Source organism: Hyperoodon ampullatus, assembly GCF_949752795.1.
Source record: "Hyperoodon ampullatus genome assembly, chromosome: 6".
Classification (NCBI taxonomy): Eukaryota; Metazoa; Chordata; class Mammalia; order Artiodactyla; family Ziphiidae; genus Hyperoodon; species Hyperoodon ampullatus.
The window spans coordinates 105,487,426-105,502,356 of NC_136919.1; the positions used below are offsets into that span (position 1 = coordinate 105,487,426).

Below are 14,931 nucleotides of genomic sequence, written 5' to 3' on the forward strand. Positions count from 1 at the left end.
TGTGAAGTGGTCTCTCACTGTGGTTTTAATTTGCATTTCCCTGATGACTAGTGATGTTGAGCATCTTTTCATGTTCTTGTTGGCCATTTGTCGTTTGCCCATTAAAAGTTTTTTTTTTGTCTTTTTATTATTGAATTGTAAGAGTTCTTTATGTATTTTAGATACAAGTCCCTTACCAGATATATGATGTGCAAATACTTTCTCCACTTTTGTGGGTTGTCTTTTCACTTTCTTGGTGTCTTTTGAAGCACAAAAGTTTTTAATTTTGATTAAGTCTAATTTATTTATTTTTTCTGTTGCTGCTTGTGCTTTTGTTTTAGACAAAAACAAAAAGAAACCATTGCCAAATTCAAGGTCATGAAGATTTATGCCTATGTTTTCTTCTAAAAGTTTTATAGTTTTAGCTCTTATATTTATGTCTTTAACTCATTTTGAGTTAATTTTTGTATATGGTATGAGGTAAAGGTCCAACTTCATTCCTTTGCATGTGGATATCCAGTTCTCCCATGCATCATTTATTGAAATGCCTATTCTTTCGCCATTGAATTATCTTGGTACCCTTGATGAAAAACAATTGACCATAGATGTTTGGGTTTATTTCTGGACCCTCAATTCTGTTCCATTGATCCATATGTCTCATATTATGCCAGCACCACACAATCTTGATTACTGTAGCTTTGTAGTGAAGTTTGAATTTGGGAAGTGCCCTCCAACTTTCTTCTTTTTAAAGACTGTTTTGGTTGTCTGGGTGCCTTGTATTTCATTCAGCATTCCAAGTTCAGCATGTCAGTTTCTGCAAAGTAGTCAGCTGGTATTTTGACAGGGATTGTGTGGAATCTGTAGATCAGTTTTCCATTATTTCTTGAATCCCATTCCTTCCTTCTAGATTTGGTTTCCTCCTTGTTGAATTTTATCCGTTAGTAGTTCTTTAAGAAAAGGCCTATAAAAATATTCTCTGTGTCTGAAAATATTTTTATTTTGACTTTATTCTTGCATGATTCTAATTTTCTAAAATGGATCTAAAATTCTAGAGTAAAAGTTATTCTCCTTGAACTTTTTGGAGATACTGTTCTGTTGTCTTTTGACATTTATTGTTACTGTTATCAGTCTAGCCGCTGGAGTTTTTGTTTTGTTTCATTTTCATTTTTGGTAAATAATCTGGTTTTTTCTCTGAAAACTTTTGAGATTGTTTTCTCATTTTTAATATACAATAGGTATACTGCAGTGCTTCTAATGTGCATTTGTTTTTATTTATCCTGTTCAGGACTCAGTAAGTGCCTTTAATTTGAGGTGTCATATTTTATCTCAATTCTGAAAAATGTCCTGTTTTCTCTTTTATAGCACTCTTCCCCATTCTGTCTTATTTTTCAGATCTTTTCATCAAATTCACTATTTTTTTTCAGCCAGCTACCATTTAATGTATCTACTGAGTTTTTTTAAATTTCAATCATCATGTTTTTCTTTTCTACAATTTCTATTCCTTTTTAGTGTTGTCTGTTCTTTTCCTCCTTCTCTGTTCTTTGCCTTATCCTCTCATTATCCCTTTGGATGTGTTTAATGTACTTGTCTTTAAATCGCCTTTTCAATTTTCCTATTATCCTCAGTTCTTGGGATCTACTCTTCTGGGCAGATGAGGCTGCTGGCTCTCCCTCCTGGGGGTTCACCTCCTTCTGTGAGGCGTGATCTTCAGAGGGCATCATTCCCATGGCAGCCAGTCTGCCCTGGGCTCTGAGGTGCCCCTACAGGATGGTTTCGTGTTTGCCTCTTTTTTTTTTTTTTTTTTTTGTGGTACGCGGGCCTCTCACTGTTGGGGCCTCTCCCGTTGTGGAGCACAGGCTCTGGACGCGCAGGCTCAGCGGCCATGGCTCACGGGCCCGGCCGCTCCACGGCACGTGGGATGTGGGATGTGGGATCTTCCCAGACCGGGGCACGAACCCGTGTCCCCTGCATCCGCAGGCGGACTCTCAACCACTGTGCCACCACGGAAGCCCTCGTGTTTGCCTCTTGCTGGGTCCTCATGGGTTTCACAGTTCCAGACCCAATCCATGGCTGTGAATTTGGAACTCTCACTAGTGAGACAAGAGCTTGGGATTCTAGTTTATCAAGGGTGACCTTCTACCTCTGGCTGCCTTGTAGCTTCCACAGCCGACTCTGTGCTGTCCCAGTACTCCCAGAGCTTCTCACAGCAGTTGCCCACCACACTCCTTCTTCTTCCTCACCCTCCACTCACTCCTTCTGATTTATCCCTAACACTCTGTCACCATGGCGTCAAACCCCAGGATCACTCTTCAGTCCTCACCTTAACTGACCCTTGTCAACACGTAGCAGTGGTGCAGCCCCCTCTCCTTGAGTCCTGTCCTCCATAGAGACCATGCGACCATGCTCTGCTGGCCGTCCTCCCCTGCCCGGCCTCCTTCCCTGCTGATGACTCTCCCTGAGGGATTCTGGGAACTCTGCTCGATCCCCACCGTCTGTTTACCTGGCCTCATAGATTGTCCCTTGGCCAGCAGCTCCTCACCTTCTTTCTCCAGCCACTAGTCCTTCTGAGCTCCTGACCTGTCTGTCCAACTGGGGCATCCACTGGCCAATCCCACCAAGTGTGTTCCTACTCAGCTCTGGATCTGCCCCCACCCCCATTCCTGCCCCACCTCCAGGCCTCAGTCAGTGGCCCCGGTCCCTTGGTCACTCAGGCCAGTCCCTTGGCCATTCACCTTTGCCTGCCCCTGTTCTCCCACCCCCATCTGATCTCCTGAATCCACCACCTCCCTCTCACTGTCACCTTCTGGTCCAGGCACTGCATGCTGAGCCTCCTCCATGGTTGCCCTGCCCCACCCTGGTCCTGCTGCTGTCCACTGTACATCCGCACAGCAGCCAGATGAACCTCTGACTGTCACTGCCCTTCTCAAGTTGTCCAGTGGCTCCCCAGTGCTCTTGGCATGAGTTGGCCTGACCCACCACCTCACCGACTTGGCTGCTTGCCCCCCACCCACCCCCATCCCCCGCGGCCCCCAGCCACCCAGGTCCTTCTTAGTCCTCACGCTTGCCGCATCCTCCTCCCTCCAAGGCCTTTGCTGGTACATTCCTTCTACTCGGAGCCCTGCCCCTCTCACTCCTGCTCCCCCAGGCTTCGACAGGCCCAGTCTGACACTGCTTCCTGCTGTCTCCACCACAGCACTGCTCTCAGCTGTGGGTTAATGGCCCTGCATGCTCATCTGATGAAAGCCCCTCTCCAGGGTCACCACACAGGGGTCTTCCTAGCTGGGGCCCACAGGTCTCTGGCGCCCAGGGCAGCATCCGACACACAGGGAGGCAGGAGAGCTGCTGACCACAGCATCCCAGCCCAGCCCTGGGTCCTGTGTTTGGCTTGTCCAGGGGCTAGGTCCTCTCTGAAAAAGGCTTTATCGCCATCTACTGTGTCCTTAGACCTACCCCCCTGCAGGGCTCTGATCTCTGAGCACTTGAGAGGAATATTGTCGAGTGGAGGGTGAGTGGAGAGCAAGGGAGGTGAGGGAGGGATCTCGCTCACATCTCTCGGGGCTCCCTCTGCCATAGCAAGAGGGATGGGTGCGGTGTGTCCCCATTCTCTACTCACCACAGCCCTGGACAGGTGCCCAGACCTCCTGGACCTCAAGGTTCCTGTCTGTGATGAGTGTGTGGGACCCTGTCACGTCTACCTTGTGGCTGCCCTGTGACCACTGAGTGTGGCACCGTGGCAGGTCCTCCTTGTGGGGCATGGGCGGTGTGTGCCTGGAGCTCAGGCTCCATGTCTGCAGCCCTGAGGCCCTGTCCAGGCCTATCATGGAGGCTGGGACCTGGGCTCGATGTGACCCCCGACTTGTATTTCCCTGCAGCGCGGAAGACGTGGTGGCCCGCGTGACGGGCAACCAGCTCACGCTGGGCTACATGGAAGAGCATGGCTTCACCGAGCCCATCCTTGTCCCCAAGAAAGATGGGCTGGGCCTGGCGGTCCCAGCCCCCACCTTCTATGTCAGCGACGTCGAGAACTACGTGGGTAAGTGCCCTCTCCTGCAAGTGAGTTGTGGGCTCCCTGAGCCAGGAGTCCCTGTATACGCTGCCTAGGCCCTGACTGTGTCCCAGAGCCATGTGAGCCAGTGTGACTCAGGGTCTCCTTGTTCTGTTCTGGGTGCTTTTCTTAGGATGAGACCCCATTCCCCAGCAAATGATGCGGGACCCAGGCCCCTTCCTTTCTCAGTTACTCTGCCCGCAAAATGGGGGCTTCGTGGGGACCCCTGGATTCTGCCAGCTACAGTACTGTTGGGCGCTAATGATAGTCATGCCTGGGAGGGCCCCCGCTGTGTTGTCCACAGTTCCTGATGTTCGTGCCGTGTCCTCCTCAGCCTCTGCTGGGGCCAACCTGGGGGCTGACCTCCCTTGTCTGCCCTGGACACGCCGTCCCATGGTCCCAGGACTACCTCCTCTTCTGGATCCCTTTGGGTTCTAGCTGGTGCTATTGGCGCCCTGTCTTGTGTTCCCTGGCAGCTCCCAGTGCTGTGGACACCCTCGGTCAGGACACCTCTAGGTGGATGAAGTGCTTGTATGTGCGGGGACATCATCTGGCACAGAGGGGCTAGCACATGCTTGCAGTGACCTTGGCAGGGCTGGTGGCCTCACAGCCCTGGCTCTGAGGCCCTCATGGTTGCTGGGGATTGGGGTGTTCACAGGGATGCCTGGGTGGCCAGTGAGGAGAGGGGAGAGGAAAGACCTTGAAAAGGCAAATGCCCAGGCCAGCTCTGGCCGCACACTGGACAGGAGAGGGCACAGGTGCTGAAACCCTCAGACAAGTTGTTCCATCACTGAGCTCTTGACCCTCTGCATCTGTAAGGCTTATGAATGGGGGGCAGGGGGCAGATGGGTGTGAGGATTAAATGAGATCATCTGTACAAGCCACACAGGAAGCCAGTGGCATTCCAGAGAACAGCGGGGCGGGGTGGGAAACACCCCTTCTCTGGAGCCTAAGCCCACCAGGGAAGGCCCCAAGGCTGGCCAGCTTGTGGCAGGGAGGAAGGAGGGACTCATGTTTTCAGTCTGGGAATGACCACAGTCCAGGACTGTTTCTGCCATGTCGTAGCACCTGTAATAACAGATAATAACTAGTGAGTGTCTACCAGGTGCCAGGCATTTTTCTAAGCTGTTTCTGCATAGGAGCTAGTGTTGTCCTGCTCACAACTCTGTCATCCAGGCCCCAGGCTCAGCCAGCTGCAAAAGGCAGGGCCAGGTCTGCCGCAGTCCCTGCCTCCCTCCAACCCCCCAACCAGTTGTGCTTACAGGAGTGGGAAGCAGCTTACTGAATAAGGGAGGAGACGGTCCAGAGGTTTCTGTTGTAAATGTCTTTCTTTCACCTCTTAATTTTTTTATTATGCAACTTTTCACACACACACAAAATGAGAGAAATAAGCAGTGAACCCTCATGTACCCAGTACTGGTCACAAAACCCAACAGGTTTTGACTGTTTTCCTGTCTCCCCAACTCCCTCCTCCCCCAAGTATTTGAAGGCAAGTCTCTGGTACATACATCATTTCACCCATGAAAACTCCAGTACACAGCACTAACAGACAGTTTTAAAAAAAATATAATCACAGTTCCATCTTGCACTTTACGACACTAACAATAATTCCTTAAAATCACCTAAGACCACCTAAATTCTCCCCAGTTGCCTCAAAAACACCTTTTTATATTTGGATGTTTGACTCTGAATCTAAACAAGACCACACACTACATTTGGGTTTGATGTCCCTTCAGTCTCTTCTGTAACAGCCCCCATCCCCTTTCCATTCCTTTGGTTTGTTGGAGAAATGGGGTTGTTAGTCCTGGAGAATCTTTCTTTTTTTTCTTTTTTGAATTTTATTTTATTTATTTTTTTATACAATAGGTTCTTACTAGTTATCCACTTAATACATATTAGTGTATATATATCAATCCCAATCTCCCAGTTCATACCACCACACACCACGCCCCCGCCCTGCAACTTTCCCCCCTTGGTGTCCATATGTTTGTTCTCTACATCTGTGTCTCCATTTCTGCCCTGCAAACCGGTTCATCTATACCATTTTTCTAGGTTCCACGTATATGCGTTAATATACAATATTTGTTTTTCTCTTTCTGACTTACTTCACTCTGTATGACAGTCTCTAGATCCATCCACGTCTTTACAAATGACCCAATTTCGTTCCTTTTTATGGCTGAGTAATACTCCATTGTATATATGTACCACATCTTCCTTATCCATTCATCTGTCAATGGGCATTTAGGTTGCTTCCATAACCTGGCTATTGTAAATAGTGCTGCAATGAACATTGGGGTGCATGTGTCTTTTTGAATTACGGTTTTCTCTGGGCATATGCCAAGTAGTGGGATTGCTGGGTCATATGGTAATTCTATTTGTAGTTTCTTAAGGAACCTCCTTACTGTTCTTCATAGTGGCTGTATCAATTTACATTCCCACCAACAGTGCAAGAGGGTTCCCTTTTCTCCACACCCTCTCCAGCATTTTTTGTTTGTAGATTTTCTGATGATGCCCATTTTAACTGGTGTGAGGTGATACCTCATTGTAGTTTTGATTTGCATTTCTCTAATAATTAATGATGTTGAGCATCTTTTCATGTGCTTCTTGGCCATCTGTATGTCTTCATTGGAGAAATGTCTACTTAGGTCATCTGCCCATTTTTGGATTGGGTTGTTTGTTTTTTTAATATTGAGCTGCATGAGCTGTTTATATATTTTGAAGATTAATCCTTTGTCCATTGATTCGTTTGCAAATATTTTCTCCCATTCTGAGAGTTGTCTTTTCGTCTTGTTTGTAGTTTCCTTTGCTTTGCAAAAACTTTTAAGTTTAATTAGGTCCCATTTGTTTACTTTTGTTTTTATTCCCATCACTCTAGGACGTGGGTCAAAAATGATCTTGCTGTAATTTTTGCAAAGAGTGTTCTTCCTATGTTTCCCTCCAAGAGTTTTATAGTGTCCAGTCTTACATTTAGGTCTCTAATGCATTTTGAGTTTATTTTTGTGTATGGTGTTAGGGAGTGTTCTAATTTCATTCTTTTACATGTAGCTGTCCGGTTTTCCCAGCACCACTTAGTGAAGAGGCTGTCTTTTCTCCATTTTATATCCTTGCCTCCTTTGTGATATATTAGTTGACCATAGGTGCGTGGGTTTTTCTCTGGGCTTTCTATCCTGTTCCATTGATCTATATTTCTGTTTTTGTGCCAGTACCATATTGTATTGATTACTGTAGCTTTGTAAGATAGTCTGAAGTCAGGGAGTCTGATTCCTCCAGCTCCGTTTTTTTCCCTCAAGACTGCTTTGGCTATTCGGGGTCTTTTGTGTCTCCATACAAATTTTAAGATTTTTTGTTCAAGTTCTGTAAAAAATGCCATTGGTAATTTGATAGGGGTTGCACTGAAGCTGTAGATTGCTTTGGGTAGTATAGTCATTTTCACAATATTGATTCTTCCAATCCAAGAACATGGTGTATCTCTCCATCTGTTTGTATCATCTTTAATTTCTTTCATCAGTGTCTTATAATTTTCTGCATACAGGTCTTTTGTATCCCTAGGTAGGTTTGTTCCTAGGTATTTTATTCTTTTTGCTGCAGTGGTAAATGGGAGTGTTTCCTTAATTTCTCTTTCAGATTTTTCATCATTAGTGTATAGGAGTGCAAGAGATTTCCGTGCATTAATTTTATATCCTGCAACTTTACCAGATTCATTGATTAGCTCTGGTAGTTTTCTGGTGGCATCTTTAGGATTCTCTATGTACAGTATCATGTCATCTGCAAACAGTGACAGTTTTACTTCTTCTTTTCCAATTTGTATTCCTTTTATTTATTTTTCTTTGATTGCCGTGGCTAGGACTTCCAAAACTATGTTGAATAATAGTGGTGAGAGTGGACATCCTTTTCTTGTTCTGATCTTAGAGGAAATGCTTTCAGTTTTTCACCATTGAGAATGATGTTTGCTGTGGGTTTGTCATATATGGCCTTTATGAAGTTGAGGTAGGTTACCTCTGTGTCCACTTTCTGGAGGGTTTTTATCATAAATGGGTATTGAATTTTGTCAAAAGCTTTTTCTGCATCTATTGAGATGATCATATGGTTTTTGTTCCTCAGTTTGTTAATATGGTATATCACATTGATTGATTTGTGTATATTGAAGAATCCTTGCATTCCTGGATAAACCCCACTTGATCATGGTGTATGATCCTTTTAATGTGTTGTTGGATGCTGTTTGCTAGTATTTTGTTGAGGATTTTTGCATCTATATTCATCAGTGATATTGGTCTGTAATATTCTTTTTTCTGTAGTATCTTTCTCTGGTTTTGGTATCAGGGTGATGGTGGCCTCATACAGTGAGTTTGGGAGTGTTCCTTCCTCTGAAATTTTTTGGAGGAGTTGGAGAAGGATGGGTGTTAGCTCTTCTCTAAATGTTTGATAGAATTCACCTGTGAAGCCATCTGGTCCTGGACTTTTGTTTGTTGGAAGATTTTTAATCACAGTTTCAATTTTATTAGTTGTGATTGGTCTTTTCATATTTTCTATTTCTTCCTGGTTCAGTCTTGAAAGGTTTTACCTTTCTAAGAATTTGTCCATTTCTTCCAGGTTGTCCATTTGATTGGCATAGAGTTGCTTGTAGTAGTCTCTTAGGATGCTTTGTATTTCTGCAGTGTCTGTTGTAACTTCTCCTTTTTCATTTCTAATTTTATTAATTTGAGTCCTCTCCCTCTTTTTCTTGATGAGTCTGGCTAATGGTTTATCAATTATGTTTATCTTTTCAAAGAACCAGCTTTTAGTTTTATTTATATTTTCTATTGTTTTCTTTGTTTCTATTTCATTTATTTCTGCTCTGATCTTTATGAGTTCTTTCCTTCTACTAACTTTGGGTTTTGTTTGTTCTTCTTTCTCTTGTTCCTTTAGGTGTAAGTTTAGATTGTTTATTTGAGATTTTCCTTGTTTCTTGAGGTAGGCTTGTATAGCTATAAACTTCCCTCTTAGAACTGCTTTTGCTGCATCCCATAGGTTTTGGATCATCGTGTTTTCATTGTCATTTGTCTCTAGGTATTTTCTGATTCCCTCTTTGATTTCTTCAGTGATCTCTTGGTTATTTAGTAACATATTGTTTAGCCTCCACGTGTTTGTGTTTTTTACTTTTTTTCCCCCTGTAATTGATTTCTAATCTCATAGTTTTGTGGTCAGAAAAGATGCTGGATATGATTTCAATTTTCTTAAATTTACTGAGGCTTGATTTGTGACCCAAGATGTGATCTATCCTGGAGAATGTTCCGTGTGCACTTGAGAAGAAAGTGTAATCTTCTGTTTTCGGATGGAATGTCCTATAAATATCACTTGAATCTATCTGGTCTATTGTGTCATTTAAAGCTTGTGTTTCCTTATTCATTTTCTGTTTGGATGATCTGTCCATTGGTGTAAGTGAGGTGTTAAAATTCCACACTGTTATTGTGTTACTGTTGATTTCCTCTTTTATAGCTGTTAGCAGTTGCTTTATGTATTGAGGTGCTCCTATGTTGGGTGCATATATATTTATAATTGTTATATCTTCTTCTTGGATTGATCCCCTGATCATTATGTAGTGTCCTTCTTTGTCTCTTGTTATAGTCTTTATTTTAAAGTCCATTTTATCTGATAGGATTATTACTACTACAGCTTTCTTTTGATTTCCATTTGCATGGAATATCTTTTTCCATCCCCTCACTTTCAGTCTGTATGTATCCCTAGATCTGAAGTGTGTCTCTTGTAGACAGCATATATATGGGTCTTGTTTTTGTATCCATTCATCTTGCCTCTGTCTTTTGGTTGGAGCATTTAATCCATTCACGTTTAAGGTAATTATCGATATGTATGTTCCTATTACCATTTTCTCAATTGTTTTGGGTTTGTTTTTGTAGGTCCTTTTCTTCTTTTGTGTTTCCCACTTAGAAAAGTTCCTTTAGCATTTGTTGTAGAGCTGGTTTGGTGGTGCTGAATTCTCTTAGCTTTTGCTTGTCTGTAAAGCTTTTGATTTCTCCATCAAATCTGAATGAGATCCTTGCTGGGTAGAGTAATCTTGGTTGTAGTTTCTTCCCTTTCATCACTTTAAATATATCATGCCACTCCCTTCTGGCCTGTAGAGTTTCTGCTGAGAGATCAGCTGTTAAGCTTATGGGAGTTCCCTTGTATGTTATCTGTCATTTTCCCTTGTTGCTTTCAAAAATTTTTTCTTTTTCTTTAATTTTTGTCAATATGATTACTATGTGTCTCGGCGTGTTTCTCTTTGGGTTTATCCTGCCTGGGACTCTCTGTGATTCCTGGACTTGAGTGGCTATTTCCTTTCCCATGTTAGGGAAGTTTTCGACTATAATCACTTCAAACATTTTCTCAGGTCCTTTCTCTGTCTCTTCTCCTTCTGGGACCTCTATAATGCGAATGTTGTTGAGTTTAATGTTGTCCCAGAGGTCTCTTAGGCTGTCTTCATTTCTTTTCATTCTTTTTTCTTTATTCTGTTCCACGGCAGTGAATTCCACCATTATGTCTTCCAGGTCACTTATCCGTTCTTCTGCCTCAGTTATTCTGCTATTGATTCCTTCTAGTGTATTTTTCATTCAGTTATTATATTGTTCATCTCTGTTTGTTTGTTCTTTAATTCTTCTAGGTCTTTGTTAAACATTTCTTGCATCTTCTCAATCTTTGCCTCCTTTCTTTTTCCAAGGTCCTGGATCATCTTCACTATCATTATTCTGAATTCTTTTTCTGGAAGGTTGCCTATCTCCACTTCATTTAGTTGTTTTTCTGGGGTTTTATCTTGTTCCTTCATCTGGTACATTGCCCTCTGCCTTTTCATCTTGTCTATCTTTCTGTGACTGTGGTTTTTGTTCCACAGGCTGCAGGATTGTAGTTCTTGTTGCTTCTGCTGTCTGCCCTCTGGTGGATGAGTCTATCTAAGAGGCTTGTGCAAGTTTCTTGATGGGAGGGACTGGTGGTGGGTAGAGCTGACTCTTGCTCTGGTAGGCAGAGCTCAGTAAAACTTTAATCCACTTGTCTGCTGATGGGTGGGTCTGGGTTCCCTCCCTGTTGGTTGTTTGGCCTGAAGCGACCCAACACTGGAGCCTACCCAGCTCTTTGGTGGGGCTATTGGCGGACTCTGGGAGGGCTCACACCAAGGAATACTTCCCAGAACTTCTGCTGCCAGTGTCCTTGTCCTCATGGTGAGCCACATCCACCCCCCGCCTCTGCAGGAGACCCTCCAACACTAGCAGGTAGGTCTGGTTCAGTCTCCAAAGGGGTCACTGCTCCTTCCCCTGGGTCCCGATGCACACCGTACTTTGTGTGCGCCGTCCAAGAGTGGAGTCTCTGTTTCCTCCAGTCCTGTTGAAGTACTGCAATCAAATCCTGCTGGGCTTCAAAGTCTGATTCTCTAGGAATTCCTCCTCCCGTTGCCGGACCCCCAGGTTGGGAATCCTGACGTGGGGCTCAGAACCTTCACTCCAGTGCGTGGACTTCGGTGGTATAAGTGTTCTCCAGTTTGTGAGTCACCCACCCAGCAGTTATGGGATTTGATTTTATTGTGATAGCGCCCCTCCTACCATCTCATTGTGGCTTCTCCTTTGTCTTTGGATGTGGGGTATCTTTTTTGGTGAGTTCCAATGGCTTCCTGTCGATGATTATTCAGCAGTTAGTTGTGATTCCGGTGCTCTTGCAAGAGGGAGTAAGCGCATGTCCTTCTACTCCGCTATCTTGAACCAACCTCTCTGGAGAATCTTTCATATTTGAGATTTGGGAAGATCTTACATTAGGGATTTGGCTGACAGCGTCCCTGTGGTGTCATTTAACGTGTTCTCCTGTCCCTGATAGTTCCTGTTACAGGTGGTTAGAGGTTTTTTAGATTTGTGTTCAAGTTGTTGTCTGGACTCCTTCTTGGGGTAGGGGTGCTGCCACCCACTTCTTTTCAGTGGTCAAGGCAGTGCAGTGTCATCTGTTCACAGAATGCTCCATCAGCCTTTCGGCTCACTGTCTGAGCAGCCGGTGAAGACTCTTGCAGAGGAAGAGTTTGCTAATTCTGTCCTCTCTCCGTCTATTGTGAGTCTTCTGTAAAGAACTTTCCCTTATTAGTTACTTGGTTATTCAGAACTCTGTTTCTGTCATCAACAATTTTTACCCTGAACTTTTCCCATCAAGTATAGAAAACGTAGGGTAAATGTTTTTCCTTTTATTTTCAAGTTTCAGAATAATGAGTTGGTGTTCTAGAAATGCAAGAATTTTATTGATTAAAAAAATTTTTTAAGTATAAGTATCTCCATGCATTATTTGGGACCTATTTGCACTAAAAACATCTTCATTGTTTATCTGAAGTGTAAGTTTTTACCTGGTGTCCTGTATTTTTATTTGCTTATCTGGCCACCTTAGCTGAGGCTCATTACTGTGCCACCCCACTGTACCAGGGGGTCTTCATGGCCACCCAAGGGAAGGAGCAGACAGGGCAGGTGGGGGGAGGGTCAGACGTTAGAGCCTAGAGCCTCAGCATTCAGCCCTCCCTCAGTTGTCTTCTGAGGGTGAGTGAGCATTTCCTCTGCACATCCTGGCCCCCGACCTCACGGAAGGCCACACCATCTTCCCTGGGTGTGCTCACCCTCCCTGCTGCCTCCCCAGGCCCAGAGCGGAGTGTGGACGTGACAGACGTCACCAAGCAGAAGGACTGCAAGATGAAGCTGAAGGAGTTTGTGGACTATTACTACAGCACCAACCGCAAGCGGGTCCTTAACCTTACCAACCTTGAGTTCTCTGACACCAGGTGAGTGGGGCCAGGGTGGAGGGATGGAGAGGGATACTAGTTTGGAACATGCTGGAGATTTAAGCCTGTGACTAAGGTTGTTGAGGTCAGGGTGGCCTGGCTTATGATTTGTGAACGTCTTGTCCAAGCAGGCATGGCCTTGAAGGCAGAGATGTGCCCAAGGCAGCAAGAGCACTGAGACCCCGTTCTCGGCTTGGCTGAAGTGTCACTGCACAGGTGCTGCTGAGCTGGATGTTTTTGATGCAGTATTGTGCATTCTATCCAGGACAGTGACATTTAATAGAATCAAAGGCTGCCTTTGCCTTTTCTCATCTTCCCTGTAGATGAGTTATCTGGTCTGACGTGGCCCAGCGTGGCAAGGAGTTGCAGGCACCCCTGTTGTCTGCTCTGGAGAGAAGTGGCTTTTCCTTAGGTGTTGATAGGAAGCACCTGGGCTGTGCATGAGCAATGATATTTACTCTCAGGGCCCCATCGTGCCCAGCGACACTAGCATGAGCCCACCTGACAAGTCTCTTCCCAGTTCTCCAGGAAGGAAGTTGTTTCTGGGGTAGATGGTTCTCAGGCCTTCTCCATGCCTGTCTTTGGGTGAGAGCTCAGTGTTGGATGCCTGCCGCAGCCACACCCAGCAGCTGGGCTCATTCTGCCCTCTGTGAACCTCAGTTTGCTCATCTGTAGAATGGGAGCAATGCCATGTCGCCCGTGGTGGAGAAATAGGCATGGGACACACATCTCAGAGCACCTTTCCCATCCTGCCCAGCGGGCAAAACAAATGTGCTGTCGGTTCCCATCACTGCTGACTGTTCCTGTCCCTGCCCCCAGAATGTCCAGCTTTGTGGAGCCTCCTGACATCGTAAAGAAACTGTCCTGGGTAGAAAACTACTGGCCCGACGACGCACTGTTGGCCAAGCCCAAGGTGACCAAGTACTGCCTGATCTGTGTGAAGGACAGCTACACTGACTTTCACATCGACTCCGGGGGTGCCTCTGCATGGTACCACGTGCTCAAGGTGAGCGCTGGCCTCTGCTCCCCATGTGGGCCCTTACGTGGACCTCAGGGGCAAGACCTGCTCTTGACCAGGCCCCTGTCCACCTGCAGGACCGTTTGTAGTCCCCACAGGCCCTAACAGTGGCCAGCGTCAGGTGGGATGAGGGACAAGATGTTTCTCCACAGAAGGGACACAGATGTTGGGCCCTTGGGAGGCATGGGGGTTGGGGGGAGCACCTCAGGACCAGAGCAGCACATGTGTGTTGCCTTTTTTAAAGATGGAGGCTCATGAAGCAATTGGAGGAAGCCCACTGCAGTGGTGACCAAGGGCTCATGTCCAGGGAAGGGAGAGCAGTGCCGGGAAGACTTCCTGGCAGACGGGATGAGGGAACATGCCCCACTGGGAGGATGGGGGTGGGTGGGCTGGGGGCTGGGGAGCAAGGCTGAAGTGGCATCTGAGTGGCAGAGAGAGCTAGGGGACTTCTGGCTGGGGACAGATAGGGAAGCTAGGGGAAGAGGGAGATGTGAAAAAAAACAAAAAAGGAGAACCTAAGCCTTGGGCTCACCATCTTGCCCCGGGTCTCCCCAGACCTGCTAGAGCCCAGGCTAGGGTAGGCAGCTCAGCTTCTGATCCTAGCCCTTCGAGGCCCTGAGCAAGTCCTGCCCCTGCGCCCCGTGCATCCCCACCCTCAGCCTGTCTGCCTCGTGAATGAGGACCTCTATATCTCCCTAGTCCAAGTGCAGGGCTGGACTGGTGCTGATGCTGGCAGCAGGGCCGTCCTTCCATCTCCAGCTGGGACCCAAGCCACTCTCAAGAGCAGAACTTTCTTGTAACTCGTCAGACAGCAGGTCACAATGTTGTTCCCCTTGGCAGATAGGCATCCATAGTGCTGCAGAGATATGGTGTGTGGAGTGGTAGGGTTTGCCCTGAACATGCCGGAGGCGCCAGTGCCTAGAGTCTTCCTAACACGCAGACTTCTGAATTGCAAAGCACATGTGGTCCCAGTGTTTCAGGGGAGGAATGATGGGCCTGGGCAGGATGCTGTTGAAGCTAGGACCCATCCCCGGGACGTGGTGGGCTCCATCCCCTCTTAGCATCCCCAGGACATGATGGGCACTGCCCACCCCCAGCATCCCCAGCATATGACAG

The 14,931-nt window shown here is 46.1% G+C and overlaps 1 protein-coding gene across 1 annotated transcript in view; it reads left to right on the forward strand.

Annotated features, from left to right (window-relative positions):
- Nucleotides 1–14,931, forward strand: part of PHF2 (PHD finger protein 2) — a gene marked incomplete at both ends in the record, with an annotated part of 90,222 nt that overhangs the window by 55,484 nt on the left and 19,807 nt on the right. Inside the window, 3 exons of the mRNA XM_079706382.1 lie at nt 3,852–4,012; nt 12,656–12,797; nt 13,617–13,803. Of these exons, the coding sequence (XP_079562508.1) occupies nt 3,852–4,012; nt 12,656–12,797; nt 13,617–13,803 (490 nt within the window). The remainder of the gene's footprint in view (nt 1–3,851; nt 4,013–12,655; nt 12,798–13,616; nt 13,804–14,931) is intronic.